The 22168-nt window shown below is 37.5% G+C and overlaps 1 protein-coding gene across 1 annotated transcript; it reads right to left on the bottom strand.

The window, feature by feature from the left end:
* Positions 1-4744: 4744 nt before the first annotated feature.
* Positions 4745-22159, bottom strand: RCOR3 (REST corepressor 3). The gene is made up of 10 exons (XM_010192144.1): positions 22087-22159; positions 20483-20535; positions 18666-18827; positions 18188-18312; positions 16786-16864; positions 13956-14174; positions 12226-12303; positions 11378-11435; positions 5717-5958; positions 4745-5287 (listed from the first exon to the last, which is right to left on the bottom strand). The coding sequence occupies exons 1-10, from the start codon at positions 22127-22129 to the stop codon at positions 4943-4945; spliced, it is 1404 nt and encodes a 467-aa protein (XP_010190446.1). The 5' UTR covers positions 22130-22159; the 3' UTR covers positions 4745-4942.
* Between the last annotated feature and the right edge of the window lie 9 nt (positions 22160-22168).

Below are 22168 nucleotides of genomic sequence, written 5' to 3'. Positions count from 1 at the left end.
CGGCCCCTCTGGGCGGTACACCCTGCTCGCACCCCGCCTGCCTGAGCGCAGCCACTCTTTATTATTATTTGCTACCGAAAATAGCTCAACAGACTCCACGCTAAACACGCGAAGAACGCAGGCAGTAGCTGTTTCCATATACCAGAGTAATTTGCGAATTACTCGAGACGAACCAAAGGATTTTTCACCAGCGCAGACACAGCCAGCAGCACTGATGCTCGCTCCCCACCACCCGCTGCTGCACTTTGTTCTGTCTTTCACATTAACCCACTTCCAGGAAAACCAGTCTCGAAGGAAAATACCATGCCAGCACATGCACAAAAGCACTCAGGCTAACGAGAAAGAAACTATTGGAAAAAAGAAACAATTGGGCTGTGCTATCTGGATTGTCTTAAGATGAGCTCTAAAAATAATAGTAATAAAATGGTTTCAGATTCTTGTTTTGCTAAAGTGACTCAGGCTTGCCACTCCCAAGGGTGTCAGTTCGTATTGCATTAAGATACTGGGAGTCCAGCAAAGGTGTAGAGGCCATCACCACAACACAGACCTTTTAAAACACTCCTTCTTGTAAAAATTGAGCACTTTTTTGTTTTTTCCTTAGCTTTTAGGAATACTCTGATTTGTCTGGGAACAACTTGTATGGGAAGCTCACAGGAACATCCATCAGAACAACAGGCATTGTATTTCTGCAAGTAAATATTTATATAGGTAAATGGTTTCTTTGGAGATGGGATCGAGTTCCCAAGTCGGACATTTCCTGCATGCCTGATCCTCCTCCTACTGCAGAACATTACAGTCCCCCAGAATGGAGCTTTGTGGTCGCAAAGATGCATCAGATGGATCATCAAATATCAGGGTTTAAAAATCACAATTCTTAAGATTCAGAGCATGTAACAGGAGTTCTGGTTTGCAAGACAAAGCCACATCCCTGGAGCAGCTGTAGCAATAATCACAGTCCCTGTGTCTCAGTGCTTCCTCTTCTGCCAGTCCAAGGGAAAACTTCATCAGGAACAGCAACAAGGATTTATTTTGCTCAAGTTCTACTTTACTATCAATTTTAATGATGTCAGTTATAAAAAGTGGGCCAGTTGCTTATTAAATAGTCCAGATACTGTTGCTTGTATATTTTGCCTCTCCTCCCTACCCGACTATGGATTTTTGATGCCAAATTCATCAGTAACAGACTACAAGTGTTCAGGAGTTTGCTTTTTATATCTCACGAACAACTTCCTGTGATCTTAGAGCAGATGTGTCTTGATGGTGTCTGCTTTTAACTCACTGAAAGGGAAACTCTGAGGTGTAGCTATTTCAACCTCAGGAAAAGCTGGAGGTTCACCACACTTAATAAAACTACCAAGTTGTATTCAGTGCAATTTGCAGCACACCATTTTGCACTGGAGCTGTGACAGCTGCCAACCCCTCTAAGGCTTCCTTTGCATTTTGAAATGCACCTCCAAGCAAACAATTTTGACAAGTTTGTCTTCGCCCCAGCTTTGCTTTTGTCTGACCACACTTCTACCTAGCACCAGCTGTAACCTCAGTCTATTCCCTTCTTTTCCTAGCAAGACGCACAACGTTGTTTTAGTACCCTTCATCCTCAACTCTTCCCTGAACTTGGCACTTCTGCTCTCTTCACGCACAAACTCCTGCACATATAAGCCACTGGTTTGTGCCGTTTGCTATGAACTGTGAAGTTTCCAGAATAAACACTGTATTATATAAGAAACATAACCAAAAACCTAGAGGCAGAGGTAACTATAACTCCTTTTGCTCATGATCAACTGTAAGACAAATTAAACTGCTTTACTATGGTGTGAAATGTTTCGTGATTGTTTTATTAATGCAGGAATACCTGCTTAACTTCATACCCATTCTGGTTTAAAGTGCAACAATTAAATCTGAGTGCTCTAGTACATCCATGTTTTGCAAGTGTTGTTCCTAGAAGACATGTGGTTCAGATTATGCCTTGCATTTGTAAAATCTGTCATTTTTTAGTACCGTTTTGCTTTATTAACTAAAATAAACTGTACAAAAAGCTGTAGAGTTACATTAGCTTTGAACAATGTAGGATACACGTTCTCTGCCAAACTTTAGTGTGCAAACATTTTACATTTTTTAAAGTGACAAAATTAAGCCAACCTTGAAGTCAGAGTTTGTTACCACATTACAAAACTGGAGATTAGATACGGCAAAAGAAATTCCCCACTGAAATCAACACCATTGTATAATTTTATTTCTAATTCTTAAAAAAATATAAATGAATTTAGAAGAGAATCACAGTATAAGGGCCCTAACATATTAGACCATTACAAGGTACATAAAAATAGAAGACACAGATTTCTTTGAAACTTTAATCCTTTGATTAAGCAGCAAGCATATCACTCTCCAGGCAAACACTGCTTAAAACAAACCCTACCCCCCAAAACAGGACGTGCAAACTGTATGCACATATTCTGCAAAGCACACAATAAAGACATTTTGCTATGTACATACTTATTTAGTACTACAAATGCTAGGAGTTCCCTACTGTGTGCTACAGTGTTTGTAAATTAAGAAATACTACCTATCTCTGACCCTCCCTTCCCCCCCTTGAAATACAGCACCTTTGCCCAGTTATAGAATATTTAAACAAGATTAAACGGAATTACAATGTACTGAACAGTTTTATAGCAGTTGGTGGTGGCCAACTGTACTGCAACACCCAACATTCTGCATACTGAAGTCTATCGACAAGAGACAAGACAAAAATTAGCAAAGGTACAATACACACACCTGGGAGACTCAATGCTAAAAAAAAATAAATAAAAAAAAATCCTGAAGATCTACCTTATCACTGTTAAAAATTAAACTGAGATACTTAGGATGACAGAATGTACCAGATTGGTTTTGTATTGGTTTTTAAAGTCTGGAGAGCAGCCAGATTTGAGTGTAGCTGGTGAGGGGAGACTTACGACTCCCAGAACACAAGTTGCAGGGACCATGAATTCTTTGCTGCTTCTTCTACAGTGCTGCTGTTCTTAGCCGAGAGGTCATCTCATGCTCATGTAGTGGCTGAGCATCTACTCTGATGAAGAAGAAATTTCGTAAGAAGGACCTTTTGTACGAGACCTCAGCACACTGGGGAAAGCTGTTTGGAAAATCTCTCAAGTTTGGTCAGAAAATATTTTTAACTGAAGAATTAAACTGTAAAGGTCAACACCTTAACTGCAATTTGGGCCACAACTATCAAACTTTAATACTAGACTTACAAATAAAATAGGAACCAATGCTGTAAGAACTTCCTTTTGCACATAAAGTGCTTAGCCAGCTGCTAAACTGATTGTTAAACCATCCAATTTATCTGTGAAAAAGCCTAGGGAAAGCACGTTCCATTTTCAAATCAAGTCTCATTTTAGTCAAGGGCAAATCTAGTTAATAACAGAATGGATCTGAAAGGATTTTCAAACACCATTTCAGCTATAAGTAAAAATAATTTCCTAAATAGTATGGCAGTCAACATGAATGTTATTACATAGTCAAGAATGTAGTAATTTTCAATAGCTTGATTCAGATCACAGTTTCAAACAGTGCTACTCACATTTCCAGCCTGGTTTACTTGGAGGATAGAGGCATCTACTTTTTAAAAACAAAAACAAAAACAAGCTCCTAAAAACCCTAAAAAAACCCACCCCTAAAACACTGCTGGGCATAAGTCAAAGTCTCAGACAAGAATGCAGTGGAAAGAAAACCTTTCAACATCCTAAAATTTGGAAGCAATAATGAATACCCAAATGCAGATTTTAATTAGTCAATAAAATGAGACAAACAACCCCTCCCCCTCCAATAGCCTCAACCCATCTAATCGACTCCACCAGAAACAGCAGAAACCAGAGATAATTCTTTAACAGTAAGACTGGGCTGGCAGCAGATAACTCTACTGCCACAATATTCTACTACTACCATCAGCCTCTATACTTCCCTTATGAATTCCTAGGCAAGGTACCAATGATCTATTATACACAAACTGCAGACATCCATTCTCAGAGGAATGAAATTCTACGGTAGTTAAATTAGAAGAATTAGCAGAATAACAAATTAAATTAATGGTTCTTTCTATGGTTCCTCTCCAGTCACCCCCTGGGTGGTGGAAGTTGCAGCCTCTCTCTCCACGCCAGCCCACAAGAGAGAATGCAGCAGGAAGCTGGACTCCTGTTTTCAGTTAACTTCTATGAGCAGAACATGTGTGAGATTCAGTAAGTTTGGTACAATAGCTCATTGAGTCTTCAGAATACTCTTTCAGAGGAGTACTGAATAAGACAGTACCTTTTTAAACAAGGAAAAGTGTTCTGGGAAAAACATGAAGAGAAGAAACACCTACATTTTACAAGTGCGTGAAATGCTTCTACTGTCATCTAAACAAGGCCAAAAATTATGAACCTAAAGCCATTTTTTTTTCCACTAAAAAGCAAAAACCAAAATAATTCACACACACACACACACACACACAAAAAAAAAAACCCCAAGGCTACATTTAAGTCTCCTACAATATTATCTATTCCTAGATTTGCCAGACTACTTTCCTGTAGTTAGATGCTTGACTACAAAGAACTGTAATAAAATAAATAGAGTAAAAATCAGTTAAACAAAATCTTGGTGCGTTGAACATTTATTCATTTAAGAAGTTAGCTTCCTTCGACAGTTATTCATCTAGAGGAGGGCTGTACTGTAGGCATTGTTCTGCTGTACAAGTCTTCGACATAAAAATATTTTTATACAGGTGGTCATTCACATGGTTCCATTTCTAGTTATTAGCTTGCTCCTCTGTAAAACTGGTTTGATACCTGTGAAGGCTTGCTCTTTTTGACCCTTCATTATTTGGAAAAAAAAAAAAAAAAGAGGAAAAAAAAAGCACATTGATAGAATTTTTCAGATGTAGGAGTTAGCATAATTCTGCTTGATTTCTTCAGTGTAGAGTGGACTGGGATTCTGTCTGAATTCCGATAAGTGAGGGTGGCTGCTGGCCGCTAACTGTGGTTAACACTGGCCTTGGGTTTAGACGAGGAGGCATGGAATTAGCTGGGCGGATGAGTGGTGGGGGAGGCTGGTTTAGAGTCGGCCTTGGCTGAATAAATCGCGCCTGCTGTTGAAGTGGCGGAGGCTGACGATGGAGAGCAGGAGCAGCAGGAAGCGCTGGACGAAGTAACGGGGGCGGCTGATTTAAAGTTGCCATGGGAGCAGTAGGTGCTGGAGCAGATGCCTGTGCTGGAGGTGAAGGGCCTAAACACTGAGTGGCCGGAGTGCTTTGTGCCTGCACAAAGGACAAAGACAAGACCGCGTGAACAGCCATCCCAGCCGGAACGCGATGCACTTGGGCTGCCACTGGCCACTACACAGGAAACAGCATTTAAAACACAAAACCAAAAAACTGAGAAGTTACTGAAAAGAAATCACCAACCAAAACATTATAGACAGCAGAACTAAAAATATTTATGAAGCAAGAGTCTTCTTCTAGAACAAGAACTGTATTTTAACAATAAAGCAGTAACGTGATCGTCACTATGGAAGGTGCAGTCCTGCTCCCAGCTGGTTAACGACATTGGCTGAAGCTCTATGCAAGCTCATCATCATTCTTTAGAATGCGGTTTGCCACTCCACACCAGTTAACCTTACATTTTATCACTAAATAAAATGCTGTTCCTCAACCCATGCTTACTTATTTCTGGTACACAAAACACACCTCATCTTCTTCATCAGTGCTCTTTCCTGATGGCACATTAGAAGTATTTTTTGTGTCCTCCCCTAAAGCAGAAGCATCACCATTAGAAGCCAGGGTTCCTTGTTCCGCTTCCCATTCCTGCAATACCTCCTCTAAGTTAAACCGACGCCTGTAGTTTACAAAGAAGTTCTTCACTTGGCCAACAGTCTTGTTGCCAATTACATCTGCAATAGCTTGAAAATCTTTACCATATTTTCGGACACCTGGAAGGCAAAGTAAATAACATAGCTGTGAAGAATCAGTCAGACACAGCTACGTGTGATGTATTTATAGAGAGAACCTATGGGACCCTCAAACCAAGGACTCGCTAATTAGGAGGACTTCTCAATTAGGAGAAGGCCTCAATTTCCATTAAAACAAAATAATTTTTAATTGCATAGCTACCAACGTAACAAATCAAGAACTTTATTAAAACATCATTACCCACTCTTAAAGATCCTGGCTTATTCACCAAGCCTCCCAACCACAGAGATTTGGCCTCTTGACAAAAAAGTAAATCCTTCAGTGTGCTTGCTGTAAGGGCAGAAGCCCAAGACAAGTTCAAGACAGACCGAGTATGTGTGTATAGCTGTAAACAGGGTTATGACACTAGAAATGTCAATGACAAACATTGACAGTTTCTACAGGTTCCCTCCGTGCCAGCTGCACACAGATGTTTCTTTTCTCACACCCTATGCAGCAGGAGAGGCAGAGGGCAGCAGCTACTGGATCAAGCACAGGGCAGAACAGGGGGCACAGGTCTGTAAGTCACGATACACTGTTCACTCCTGCGATTGTCATGTGCTCTACTGAGGCTACAAAGGGCAACTGGCAAGCATTCACCTGAAAAAGTCTTTTTAAAGCTTTCACTCATCATTTGAGCTGGGTAGAGAAATCTGGGGTTTTGGGACAACCACCCTGAGGAAGGTAAGTAAATATATGCTATTGGTGTCTGTTTATAAGACAGCCCAGCACAAGCCTCCAGGATCAAATTCTCCAGGAAGAAGCAGCATGACAGGATCTTTGCATTGTTCTTTTCACTCATTTTCATACTGACACCAGTAGGTCACCTTTGTTTAGAAGCAATTCACAAGGAAATACTTAACAAGAAAATCCTAACATGTACTTTTTGAAGTTCTATAACGACATTTGCATAAAACGACATTTGCTTATAACACAAAAAACCCTTCAGTACAACATTCCATAGTTTCTAACCTAAAACTGGAATTATAACCTAAAATCTATTAATTTTCTCTTGGTTGTATTTAGGGTATGTGTCTAGTTCCCCCCCCTCTCCTGCTTAAGAAAATAAAAATCCTCAAACTCTCCAGCACCCTAGAACACAACTTTTAGCTGCACGAAGTATATTTTTAATCACAAGTGTCCAAAAGTTTGGAGACTAAAAGAAATAAAACAGAGTTTTACTCCAGACTGAGTAAAGAGAAGACTAAATTTTTGTTCTCAGCTATGCATTAATGAATTACAATTTGACTTCTTCTGTGAAGCTCCTGATAACTAAACTCACTCAGAACACATTACAGTGCTCAGAGGAGAGGCACTCTGTCTCATTACAGGAAAAGAAAGTTATGCCCGATTTCATGCCTCACTTCAGAAAGTGAAGCAAAGGATTCAGAAAGTGAGTGCTGTTTCAAATCTGAAAGTTATGTTCCTTTTCAATTTAATTGTGAAGAGTATGACCTTCAGCTTGTTCTGCCTTTTTTTTTTACTTTCTTCGTTAATAGGCACTTCTGATATCGTAATGGACACTCACTGCAATTTAAGAGAAAAGTTCAGCTCCAGCACAATAACAATTTCTGTAGTCGAAGCTTATGTTTCAACTGTCAAGAGCCCAGCTACATTATTTAAGATCTTTTCTGGGGGACATAAAAGAATCCAATCACCCTGACTGCATGAACCTTGGAAAGAAAACAAAGGGACGCAGCAGAGCCACGTGGGAGGCGGTGTATCCACACAAAGCAAAGACAGGGATTTGGCTCTGCACTTTATCAGTTGTACAAGCTATCAGCTCTACTCCTTAAAAGCTGCGTGTGCCCACAGAGCACTCCCTCCAGTGTTTTAATATTCTTTGATTGCACAACCATTACTGCCCTTAGTAATTTGTAATGATTATTAAATGTCCACTGCAACATATCTAACATCTTGTACAATTAATCAAGTGAAAAAAGTGCCCAGCAGAACAAAGTACATTTTTGTTTGAAACCTAATTCAGAGTTTTAGTGATTCCAGCCTTTTCTGTTACTGTTCTGTCTATACGTCTTCCTGTCCGTTAATCTGCAAAATGATTGTGCCTGTTGGCTAACTTTAGTTGAAGTTGTCAAAAATAAGGTCTTAAAGCCTATTTCCAAGCAAAGAGCTTGAAAACAGCTTATATTGCCTTCAGTGAGAGCCCAACTATAAGAAATATCTGAAGAAAATAAATTTCCTTAGTTTAGCTACACACAGCACTATTCATTTTGGATTCATTTCAGCATTATTTAGTACTGCTCTAGCATCACCACAATGACTTCTATACAACGATGCAGAAAATCCTTTCAATCCTTGCATCAGAAACAGAGAAAGTTCAATACATGCTTATGAAAGTTTTATGCATACGATGCTGGCATATCCGTAAGAGCTGATGCCAAGCATCATCCCTTTCAAATTGGTGCACATTACTTACACATCCTTACACAAATTTTGTGCTAAACACCACCCAAATTATTTCTAAAGTGTTTAATCTGTTATTCGATAAAAATAATTTTATTAGGTTGCTGGAAGTGAAGCTCAAAACAGATGACTGCATAGCCTCACTTCACACGTATAAATGTCTTTTCTCCTGGCTCATTTTAAAGTAGCCCTGATCATGGAAAATCCTTTAAGCTCTTTGAAATTTCACCCAGTTGCAAAGGTGCACTTGAATGCTCACTACTACAGTTTTTCATCTTGAATGTCTAACTTGGTGAAATTATAAATTCAAGTTTAATGCTGTCTATGCTGCTTAACACTGTGCAGCACAGCAAACGCTGACAGGCACACAAAACATTAGCTTGGGTCCAAAGCAACAAAATAGAACACCACAAGAAGGCAGAAATAGTTAACGGCAAACTCCAGGTTATGAAAGCTGCAGTTCCACTGGGATGGGATTACAGTGCTCCTGACAACCACCTCATACAGAATTAGATCCCACCTGTCCCAGCTGTTTTCCCACAGCAATGCTATGAAAGTCATGTACTGCTTTTCAATTAAAATTTTGTTGTTTTGAACAAGTCTGAAAATATTTTTGCAATTGCAATTTTCATATGGCTGAGATTTTAGACTGAAAAGATAATCAGGTTTGTACATTTCTATACATAATTAAAGTTTGTAACTTAGGAACACCTCAAGTCAGTAACTGGCCCCTTACATTGAATAACTATCCAGATAAAATTGAACAGTAACCTGATAAACCATACTGCAAAAGATCGGCTCAGAGATCTTAATTCTGAGTCCTCAACCTCACTGCAGGCAGCCACACTGCTTTTAAGATCACACACTCAGCTCTATATTAAGGTGAGTTTTGTCATTACCTCCTCTTTAGTTACTGCCAATCTCTTGAGACTAGCCCACAACTGACATAAGTTTTTTCCTGTTTAGGGTAAAACAGCACCAAAATTATATTACTGCAGGTTATTTTTATGATTTCCACAGTAGGATTTAATGTCTGAATTCAAGTGAATAAATCACAGAACTGCCACCTACCTGCTTAATACTTATGATTTCTGTAAAATTATTAAAAGCATATGCCAAAACTTATCAATACATTTGATAAAATAAATCTATTTTAAATATACAAACTAAACGTCCTCATGTTCAAGTCAACTTCCAAGTTCAAGCCTAACACATATTATGGTAGCTTTTAGTACAGCAACCATGGCTACTTTCTTTCAAAAACAGTCAGGGCAAAAGACAGCATAGCCCCTTCATGCCTAAGTCTACTTGCTCAAGCAGCTATTTTGAAGCAAGAGATCAGGGTCCTTAGGCTGAGAGACAGGAGGTTAATACCGACAGCACTCTCATTCCAGGAGGGAGACTTTACTACTGGGCAGTAGGTAAGGGAGGGATAACCAGAATATTTTGTCCCTGATGTTACGGTGCTTTCCCATCTCCATTTTACAAAGTGGGAAAGGAAGGGGACTAAAAAGGAAACAATACCTATAAGAAGCATGTGTAAACTCAATGAAAACACGTTTCTTCGAGAAGGCCTGATTTCTCACCCTACCCTTACGTACTGCAGCTGGCCACCTTCATAAAACACAGAACACTCCCTAGAGTAAAGGATCAGAAGACCAGAACCTCTCTCTAGGGAGTCATCCCCAGCCCTCAGTCTCTTCTGCCCATCCTCCCGTGTTATTATTTACCTTGTCGGTCACATAGTGTCATAGCTTGACAACAGCTCAACACATTCTTACTGCTTCCCAAACTGATGCTTAGTGAGAGCTCCAATAACTAAACTATGAAAATGCAAGAGGGTTTTAATTCTTTCATGGAACAATGAACCTGAGTTTTCCCAACTTTTCCAGCAAGCATTCTACTTTGTAGACTATCATATTAAAATTAAGTATCTCCCTCAGTTGCATTTGGGAACAGAATAAAAAAAGTGAGCTTGCCAGCAATACTGAGAGGGTGAACCGAAGACAGAAAATGGTTTGGAGATGTAAATCCCAGTCTGAGGCATGTAAGTTGAGAGGCATGACTTCAGACATACCATGCTCTTCAGTATTTATATTCACACCTCAAAATAAATAAACCTAACTTTAGAATCAGTCATCTGGCTAATAACTACCAGGTATGGCACACCTGACAACTTTACACTGGTATCATGATCTAACTGAAGGTTTTGTACTAAAATTCAGTCTTCCATTGCAAAGGAGGTGAAGAATACAGAGAAATAAAGCAGCTATGTTTCACTGAGCTAATCATATTATCTTAAGAAAGATGATCCACAGAAGTGAGTCAGTATATAGTGACCTCGAGACAGCATTAGGCTCTCCAGATATTTTCCTTATATGTTCCTTATTAGGCAGTGAAGAGTCAGTTTTCCTCCATATAAATGAAATAACTGCAAATTAGCTGCATTGATAGCCTGCTAGAAAATTTTCCTTTTTCTCCAATAAGACTGTTAGTCAAGTATCTATATCCAGCTTCAGACTCTTAAAAGGCTTTCACTGGGTACATATCTGCTCTTTTATTCCCTCATGAACAGAAAAAGTAATTGTAAAGCAGTTTTACTTCTACTTTTTCTTCTTTAAGACTTTCCTACTTAAACAAGTGTTTGCTTCAGATTTTACTACTTCAACTATCACTTCAGTCTTCTACTTCAGAGAAATTAAGGCTATTTAGAAGATGATTGAAGGGACTTTCTGGTACTACTAGTTAGAAAAGCTTAACTGGGTTTAAAATTTAATATGGGTAACTGAAAGACTAGTGCAATGTTACTTGAATGAATACGCTAAATATTCTCACTAGTTTTGTTGTTTTCCCAGTGACTTTCTTGTGAGACCAGATAAAGTTTAGCATTTCATTAGTGGGAAATACAAACATAAGCCTAAGTACCTCTTCAAATCCTTTGCATCAGATTTCAAGTCGCTACTACTATTAACATACCTTGCACTGCAAGAAGCTGCTCTTCTGTGGTCCAACGGGCATTGATTTTCTGATTAGACTATTAAAATTAGAAAAATGGCACAAAGATCATTACAGTGTTTTAACAGCTGCAAAATCCCTGAGCATCAGAATGTGTTTTACTTGCACTGCATTTTGTAACATTGTTAAAAATCTCTTGCTTATAAACCACAGAATTAGAGCTTAAGATTGCTTTCATGAAGAGGAAGTAGCATTTACGGATTTAAGCTTAGAAGTACATCAATATTTTTTTCCCCTGTATTGTCACAGTTCTTAATATCGGCTATGTCATAACTTATGCACAAGCTAATGATCTTTATGCAGTCAGAATCTGAATTTGTAGTTACATTTATCTAAACTATTAGGACTTGGTGTCTGCAGTGTTTTGCATTCACGTTATGTTTCGTATCCATGCCTTTAAAACAAGCAAAAAGAGAACCTCAGTAGTAATAAATCATTCACTTTGGATGCCCAAATGTATATATAGTCAAGTTTTCACACAGAACATAGAATTTATTGCTAGCGATCTACATTAATTACTTTTAAACAGAAAAACATCCATATATCTGGGCTTGATTTCAGCTCCTGAAATAGAGCTGAATAGCCATGACATTTCAGTTTCTTCTGCTTTATTCAGCCAGTTGCCATATAAAAGCCTACCACTAATTTCTTGTAAAGAAGCCAGAGAGACTCACCCCTGCATGTAATTCAATGGATCCTGTTTAAGCTGCTGCTGAAATGCACACACTATGCTGCAGCAAAACACAGTTCTGTAGCTTCCCACTAATCTAAGCACAAGGCCACAAGTTCTAATATTTATTCCAATTTACCTCAGGAGGTTTGAATTCTTCAATCCCGCCTTCCATTTTCTGTTTAAGTGCACTGTTTACTTGCTTAGCATTTTGAACCTTGGTCAAAAACAACAAAGTTAATCAGCTCCACAAAGAAAGTTGGTCACTTTACACATATATCTTCACTAGGATTGCCACAAGTGTACCTCCTAAGTTAGAAAGAGAAATATTATGGTTTAAGGCTTCACTACGTTTAACTGTTTAAAAAAAAATAATTTAAAAAGTACAGCACAGCTTACTATGGAGAGAAAAATATTTAAGCCAGTCTTTCGAAAGAACAGTTTGCAGGAATATTAAAAGTAGGACATAGCAAGCAAGTTTTGATAATGATGCATCTGTTCGTGAAGATAAATGCAGAATATTCTAGACACAAAACTTCAGTCTTAGAAAACTGAGAGGTAGTGTATATATTAACTTCTCCCTTCTCCAAAAAGCACTTTGAAAAGAGAAAAAAGGTTTTATGAGATGTTTCCAGTTAGTTCCTTCTGACAGACTGCTATTTATTGACCTCAGTTCATAATGAAAGGGTGATTCTTGAAATGATGTAAAGCATGTAAATAAAATATCTTAGTCTATAAAAACAAGAGAGCTTCCAAACCATACACATACATATCTATTCACCATTTAAAATCTGACAGCAATGCATGTGAGGTAATATATGTACAAAAATAGTTTTGCATACTATATAGGGTGCACAGCTATTATAAGTGTTCTTTAAGTATGGACACAAAAGCAGACAACTCAGTGGGAGATTCCAAAGGCTGCGTCTCTGAAATCACTGCAAGAAAAAAAGAGAGAAACACAACCTCAAGGTTGTAACTCACCTATACTTAGGCTAAAGACTGAAACCCACCTATGCTATTTAGCCCCAGAGTTCTGCTGTGACAGAAAGAAGCATATATCTCCTGTAAAAGAATACAAGGGAGCAAAAACCCCATGAAATCCTTTATTCACTCCATGACTTTGCAACATGGCAGCTCTTAGCAGTCTATAAAGAGGCGGAAATTCCAGGAGATAAGCCTTGACTCTGTAGCCCCATCACTCCTAGAAAGCAAGCATGCATGTACTGCTGTAACCCTCAGAAGCTGAATAGATTCTGTGTTTCAACTCTGAGTGCCAGAAGTTAACTTCTTCATGCAAACGATGCAGGCAATTTTCCTCTTAAAGGTGAAGACTACAAAACTTTCCTAAATTTAATAAGTAGAAAGCTCATCAATTTGAACAGAGAAATAACTAGGCCCATGATTCCCTCTCCCATACTTTCATTGTATGTGGAGAAGGACATCAAGAGAAACAGCTACAATTTTAAGCATAACGAATAAAACTTCCTCTGCTTCAATGGTCTTATTCTCACTTATCACACAAAGACTTTTAACAAAGTTAAAAAAAACCCCAAATTAAATGAGACTTCGGTTTTCTCCCATCTCTAAATCTCTAACATTGTTTTCATGCCATACACCCGCCCCCCCCCCCCCCCCCTTTTTTTTTTTAAAGGAAGTCATCTTGTTTCATGCTATACACAAGAACAGATGAACAAAACCAAAGTCTGACAAAACCAGTCAGCTAGTGTCCAGCATTTCTGGTGATAACTGTGGAACAAAATTAGGAAGACTCAAAGAAGTTTCAGAATCTTCACAGGTAATGTTCAAACTCATTAGAATCGGAACAATCTGAGATGAAAACAAAACAAGACCAATAACCCATGGTACCTGTCGCTTTAATGAGATTAGTTCCATATCCAGCTGTCTAAGAATTGTGTTGGCTGCATTGGGACTACAGGAAACAGCTATCACATCTTCCTGGGTCAGGTACATGCCTTTTGGTGGACGGCATTTGGAACGCTGAGAATGGTGGCGATGCTGCAAGCTCTGATACTCTCTTCTACCCAGACCTATTTTGCTGGTCTGAACAGGCTGCTCATTATTGCCCTTTAATTTACAAGAAATAAATAATTAAAGAATAACAATATCTTGTATACAACTTTATTAAAAAATAAAGTATCACATAGAATTGTAAAGTCATATTTATGAGAAAGAAAACCTAAGCTAACATCCTCCTCTGCATGTAGTATTCAAACTAAGTCTTGCAGATGATCTGAAGGAGTGTACCAGTCATTTGCTGGATAAGCCTGCATTAGTCTTAGAAAGGTCAGTTTTCAAAACTTTTATTTTTTTTTAAATAATGGCTCAATACACAATAAATGGTATAGAAATCACAGTCCAAATACTGTGAAAGAGGGCAAAAATCAAGAACCTCTTATGTACGCAGAAGGTAAGATATATATTTAGGACACGTTTAAACCAAGCAATCAGTGAATTTACACACTTATTTATGGTCAGATATGAAGACTTCAGGTGAAGATCAGGGGAGAACAAGAGAAAGTCAACCAGGATGTGCAAAAATACAAGATTACACTTTTCCCTGCTGCGAGCACTCTATGGAAAGCAATAGTGCTGTTTGCTTTGGGTATGGATTTGAGATTCGGAAAAGAGGATGGATGTACTTTTGCAGTGATCATAAAAATCCATGTAGTTTAGAAAATTTAAGCCTTTATTGTTTGCTTTTTTGAAGTGGAAAAGGGTAGCAAAGAGGAGATGAAGTCTTTGTAACAGCTGTTTTGGTATGCTTGGACATCTCAGAATTTCAGCTTTGTCTTCAATGGGCATTGCTGCATGACAGCTCGTCTGCAGATACGTGACTCCCACAGAGCAGCTGTGGGTACCCCACAGCCCAGGAGCAGAGGAGCAAAAATTACTTTCCCTGCAAGCATTTTCCAATTCAAAGCAATATTCAGTACCAGAACAGAAATGGGATTCAGGCTTTCTGCTACTTCAAGCAGCTCCCTACTGCTCCTCCCTGCTGGCACCCATGCAGCTTATGAGGAGATGGTCATCTGATCACAGTGAAAACAAACTGCAGCAGCCATAATTGTTCTGTTCTGTAGCATTAGTACAGCTCAGCAAGCAGTATTTTGCTCTACTATGCTTGACCTTCTGCCACATCTTCCCAGCTAATGTAACATCTTAATCCAGCTCACAGACTTCATAGAGGCTGTCTTAAAAGCACTTAAGATACTTGTTCTTCCTTGGAAAGTTGATACAGAGTCTTACGTCTTTGACATCTAAAAATGCTATGGTAAAGTTTATGTCTGGCTTATTTTGACCATTTCTTCATTTTGGTTCTGCATTGCTCTTTCAGTATGAAGTTATAGTTTCTGTCTGTTCAACCTGGATTTAAAGTGAAAATTTCCTCTTACGCTTTTGTCCTGCCAAGCTACAGTGTTTGGCTTGGTTTAGTTTTCTCTGGTAACAGAAAGTTTCCATTGCTCTGCATGTTCAAGTAGCCTACTCAGTTTACATTTTGCTTAGGAAGTGAAAGTACACAAATCCTACCAGAAATATTAGATCACAAAATTATCTTATGTACATCAAAATAGCATCAGAAACTGCAAACCTATTTGTTGTGTTCCTAGAAGTCTATGAATACACTACTTCCATTCCGGACTGCGTGTAGTGATTCAAACAATAACCAAGGAAAGAAAACTGAACAAAATTGCCCTTAGTTAGAACTGGCTTAGGCAGCAACTCAAATCAACAGATTGCAGGAACACTGTTACAACAGCAGAATGAAAAGTAAAAAGGTTCATTATTAGACCTTGTGCCATCTCAAGTTCTTAAAAGCATATCCTGGCATGTTAAAGAAAAAAAAGGAAAAAAAGAAAATCTCATACTCCTTTACAGAAAGGGCTAACTGTAATTGTCTTTTTTTCTCTCCCTGAGGCAGGTAGGTAATAAAGCAACACACTGAAGGTCACTGCAAAGTTGAGAGTGGAATCTAATCCTATCAGCATCTTATTCAACATCATTTTTGATAGAAATGAATACTCCTAGATAGCACTTCATGGGAATGTTGAGGTTTTGCACCACCTCTCTTCTCATATTCTCAAGAGGCGTGAACTGTCCCATTTTAGGAAAATCACAAATGCATTAAATTGATCAAGGAAACAATCAAACGTTTACACATTTAACTGTGTTATTCTAGTCTTGTTCATAAATAACTGAATGTTTATCAAAAGAACTCCCAAAAACTCTAAAACTTGAACATGCCCCAAACACAGCACTTATCTGTAAAGCTAACAGTAAGCGCTCGTTAGAGTAGACAAAAATGTTTTTCTCTACAAATATTGGTAGAAATCATCTCAATGAAGCCACATATTAGTTGAAATGCATAACTTTACTGTGGCTTTGAAAGAACTAAAAAAGTTATTCTTGGAAAAGTGTCACACTTCAATTCCAATAATACACCCCCAGTAAAACTGTAAACATTATGAACAAGACAGAAAAAGGGGGAATGTTTTTTACCAGGTACCGACAGCACACATCTCTTACAAAACTTGAAGATCTCTCAAGAGATAGTCAAGGTAATGAGAGATGCATTTATGTCCACAGACTGGCAAAAAAATATACAAGTCATATTCTTCACAGTTACACATTCACAGAAAACAAACAAACTGACATTCACCATTACGCTATCTGTTACCTCCTTTTTGGCTTCTTTTTTGGGATCGTAATCACTATCATTTCCATCCATTGGATGAGCTTCTTCTACGTCATCATCACTGAGGACAGATGATAAGAAGCTGGTCATTTTATCTATCTTTTAACCCCAAATATAAATATGTATCAGGGTAATACAGAATTACCTACTCTAAAATAACTACTCTAAGTACATGGCATCTCAGTTATTTGCAGTTTTCAAAAGAGAGCTGTTATAAACATTATTTTCTTTATTAAATTCCAGTAACTATTATGATAAACAAGCAATCCTAAACTGTAGTTTCAAAATTATTTTAAGCAGTGCTGGTGCTGCTGTCAAAAAATCTGGTGTCACCTTTCCTTAATTCAACCACTTGCGAACACTTACATGGTCATCTATACCAAGGCTAGAAATAACCTTTTATTTGCCACATTAGTTTTAATCGTTAAACGTTACTTTTAAACAATTCTCAAACCACTGCACCAGATGTAGGAATAAACCCTTGTTGAAGTCTGTGGAGAGCAGAAGGGAAAAATCTAAGATGGGAAAACACAGGACTGCTTTTTCACCAAAGTGCTCAAGATCTAGCAATTGCAAGGGAGGAGGGTAAAGAAGGAATGAAATCTGCTGAATTAAATCCAAGAGAAAAGGTTGAAAAGACAACAGTTAGTTTATGTGAGTCCAATCCAGTCATTCACACAATATATTTTCTGAATAAATTAATTAAAAAACCCAACAAAAATTTCTAGTTACTACAACTTCCCCCCAAATACTGTCATAAGCTTCCCCCCTCCGCCCCCTGTAATTTTTCAGCTAAAGGGTCAAGTAAGCAAGCACATGAATGTTACATTTCAGGAGTATTTTTCAATAACATATAATTAAATAGACCCTTTTGCTCTAGCTAAGCAGTTTTCTGTAGATGTAAAATCATACTTTCCAATACAAACATGATTACGTTACTTACACATTCAATATATTAAGTCACTTTAAAAAGTGCAAAGTTTTGTTGTAAAACAGTACTTGGGCATTCTAATTGCTACAGCTCTTCACACTGGTTGATCTTTCAGTTTTAATTCCATTCTAGTTCAAAAAACTCAAACCAACAGTAATATAGTGTTAGATTTCTCAAATAAAGCATTATTTCTGAACCACATCCCCAGACTTCAGGTTTTTCAAACCCTTGTTTTTACAGTTATCCATTAAAGCATTAAGTGTGTTATTACAACTCGCACTGACTGGAGCGATATAGTTATTAAGGTACAGGTATAAAAGCAGAGACATCACCACAGATGCTCAAACCTAAAAACATGGTTCACGCTGAAACATAATGACTGGAAATTACTCTGACATCTCTACCTGCAAAGACTTCAGTCTCTGGTTACCTACTTAAGAATGTAAAACTTACCTGTCACCTTGATTATTTCTATTAGCTAGTTTTCGAGCCTGTCGATCCATCAAACTTGTCCTAGAGCGAGTTTTTTTCCAAGAATAGTAATATTTAACAAGGCTTGCAATGGTCTTGTCTGGAAGCTAGAAGAATTCATTAACATGTTAATAGTTTTTAAAATTAAAATTCCACCCAAGATTGTAATTCTGCTCTATTCACAACCACCTTTACCCAAATACCTTAAACACATGGATGGGATGGAAAGTTTACTTTTTAGTTTACATTTTTTTTTTTAAGGTGAGGGGAGGAAAGGCTTTTTTTTTTTAGTGAAAGAGCTATATGTTCAAAAGATACTATGAAATTAACTTAAATCTTATATTCAAAGTTGTTCCTGAAGCTTTTACACAGAAACCAACATGAAATTATAGCCCAACTGGAGCCTTTGTTCTTACTGCATCTGAACTGTTTTATGCTTCTAATTAAAATATTACTTTACCATTTGCTGGATCCTGTGAAAGCTCTTTCCATGGAAGCTAAATGCTTGTTCAAATAGGACCTTATCTTCAACTGTCCATTCATCAGGGAAAGGAGTGAAGTTAGGGAGATCCGCAAGAGACTTCTCAATATTGTGTTTATGCCAGAACAACATGCCGAGAGCCTTTGAAAAAAAATAGTCCCTTTTTGGATTTAGTCAACTTTCTACAATGTTGAGACAAGTTAAACAAAAAAACCACAATTTATTTATTTAAAATAAAATTCGACTATCAGAAGGCCTTCTCAGAACGTATTTACAATTTTGTTGGTTATGTACTATAGGTTACAAAATTCTCTTTGGAGACAGGATGAACAGTGGCCAGATCTGTACTTAAGCTAGCTACGAAAGCTAGACAATTTAAGGTTGGTATGGCAGCAGTAATTCTGAAGCAGTATGACCTAGGCTGACAGGCTCAAATCTGACCTGCTTCAGGCCTTTATTACCAGCCCTCTCAAAAAAAAAAAAAAAAAAAAAGAATACTTTTCAGCAGCCAGAGGATCATCCAAAATGCAAGTCTGAAAGTTCAATGTAAGAGTGGTCTTTCTACAACTCTCCAATCCACAAACAACAGCATGGCCACTTCCATGTCATGTGCACCTAATAAGAATGGAAATTTAAATATATTTTCTTACATAATTTCATTTCTAGATATTCTTAAAAGAATTTTACACTGATTACACTTTCTGCCAGAGAATCAATGACAGATTTGTCAGATGCCAGGTCTGGCATGGGAACTGGGAAATATAATCCACTCAGTTGCAACCGTACAGTGCAGATCTGATCAGCTCTGCAAACCCCAGATGTCACATCTTCTAATAACCTGGACATAACAAACTTGTTTTGTTGTTAACATGGCAAGTGACAAGCACCTCTTCCAAAGATAATTTCTATTCCACTGTGAGCAGTCTATAAATATTTTGCACCACAAGTTGTTCTGGAAATTAGCCTTTTTTGTAGACTTATTTTGAGATTCTACATTTCCCTCTCTCCCCTAACAAAAGCCAAGCCATAAACAAACATCACCAAACTGCAAGGATTCTGGACATCAAAACATTGGCGGCTGACTAGCAAGTCTTTGCCACTATGAGCTTCCATCCTCCAAAACCTGATCAGGCAACTTGTTTCCACTCGTACACCAAATACTTCTTTTGCAATACATAATCTCACTTATAAATAAATTGGTTAATTTATGAAGAAATTTGCAACAGAACTAAGAGCAGACCAGCAACGTTTTATCCTGTACTTGTTACAGGATGGTGTCTAAAGGTTATTTTAAAAAATGAATGTGTTAAGTCTCAAACCTAGAATTTAATTCTGTTTTCCTGCCTCTGAAAAAAAACACTTTTAAGTTCATTTGCCTCTTTTTTTTAAATATGCAAGAAACCTTTCCAGTGCTGTCCCTATGGCAATTAATGGTTCAAAATTGTATTGTGTTTTAATTCTAATATTAAACATTAAATCTGTTAAGATGCTTTCCTAAGAAATTCTTTAGCTAAATATACACACACAATTACATGACATGCCCAGTGTATCAAGAAACATACCAAACCTTTTAAAGTGCACATTACAAGCTGAGCATGTCATGAAAACAAAGAGCTCAATCTTTTGCAGAGAATCCAGACCACAACTGTATGCAGATCCATTTAACTGCAGTGTTTGCTGCCGTGCCTGAAGAGAAACAGCGTTAATTAATGGTAACCAAGGGGAAAAAAAGAGTTGTGTTATACTTTTATATTTAAAAATCCTTTAAATGAGCATTCTCATTTCATAGCACTTACCTGTTCCACATTGTATCCATGTTTTTCCTTTGCTATTGCTATATATTCATCCACTGTAACAAAACAATATCAGAATCATTCTTTAGTACTTTTAGTTTTGCTATAAGGTGACACAGAATCAGCCATCCAACATGGGAAAAGTCTCCCCATGCTTTAATACATTGCATAGGCCCAGGTTCCCCCAAACATTAAAATATTCATAACTTTATTAATAATAAATAATCCTACTGTCTTTTAATTCAACATTTAATTTTATAAACTTTTTATACAGGCTAATTCTCAGTGAAAAAGATGCTTTCTTTCACATGTTTACTACAACAAAGCCACAAAGGCTCATCATTTATTTAAATCAGACTAGCTGGTTATTGAAAGGCTATGTCTTCTTGGAACATACTCCTAACAAAACAGACACACTGGGAGTGTGTGCAGACACCTGGGTTAGTTTCAAATTGAACTACTTCTACTGTTCGTATTCCCAAACACATTAAAAATTAATGTAAAGACATCCTAGATCAATGATTATGCATATCCTCAATATTAATACAGTTTTCACCGACCAGCATTAATTTTAACCATGGCATGAAGTCAGTTTTCAATGTAGAATATGAAAATTCAACAATGAGGTCATCAAATTCACCAGTAACTTTTCAGAAAAATCATATTTGGCCATACTAGAGTCAGCTTTGAGTTGAACACTTTCCATCATTTTGCAAGTAAATCCCGCTAATTTTTGATCTTCAATGGCTACTTTATTTTTAAAGAAACCAACTTTTCCCATTCCCCTTCTGCAGTTCACAATTAAGTGACAACTAAATATAGTTGAAACGAAGCATGATCCTGAAAAGGAAGTAACTATATCCTCACTGCTCAAATCGACCAGAGATGTCCCTGCCATGAACTGCTGCAGCAAGGAGTTGTACTCTAAAGTAATGAAGAAAGTATTTAATAATTATAGAGTATTTTATTTCTAACTGTTCTTCAGTAGTAGAAGGTATATTCTTCCAAATGTAGAGGGACACAAACCTTTAACTACTGGAAATAGATAGAAACTGTCCTGAAGATCGTGTTCTCATGACTGCATCCTCAAAGTTTACTCCCCTATATTACATATGAGAAATTCTAGCACAGGAGGCAGGTTAAAACTAGATTAAATAGAAAACATATAGTCAGATGACTCCTATATTTCAGGTCACACTTGAACGGAGTAAATGCCCAGCTTTTTCTGATAAGAGCAATAATAATTTCCCCTTGAACTGGACCTCAACAGATCTTTTCTAAATTTATGCACTGCAATGCCTTCTGCTAGAAGTTTTGTGCAGCAAGTTCCTCACATTTAGATGTTTTATTATTTTATTAATGAAGGTTTCACAGACACTGATGATGATACAACACAGGCAGCGTGATTTGAAAAAAAGATTTAACTATAAAATAAAAGGTGACACTTCCTTTTCCTGGCTTTCTCTAAATAAAAAAAGAGAAGCTTTGTGTTTAATTTACTAATTTGCGATCTCACTGCATGTAAAAATAGTGAGTGAACAGGCACACCAGAAACAATTATTTAGTTATACTGAAGAATCCAAATTCCTAAGCAGGGAAGGACTTACATTTGGCATCTGGAATATTATGATATGGAGACCATACAAGCATCCCTCCATTATCTTTATCAGTGTATTTTGTGGCACCTGT

This window comes from Mesitornis unicolor, unplaced genomic scaffold, assembly GCF_000695765.1.
Source record: "Mesitornis unicolor isolate BGI_N332 unplaced genomic scaffold, ASM69576v1 scaffold48239, whole genome shotgun sequence".
NCBI classification, from domain to species: domain Eukaryota; kingdom Metazoa; phylum Chordata; class Aves; order Mesitornithiformes; family Mesitornithidae; genus Mesitornis; species Mesitornis unicolor.
The sequence above is the reverse complement of the archived record's forward strand: the minus strand, read 5'-3'. Positions and strand labels throughout refer to the sequence as shown.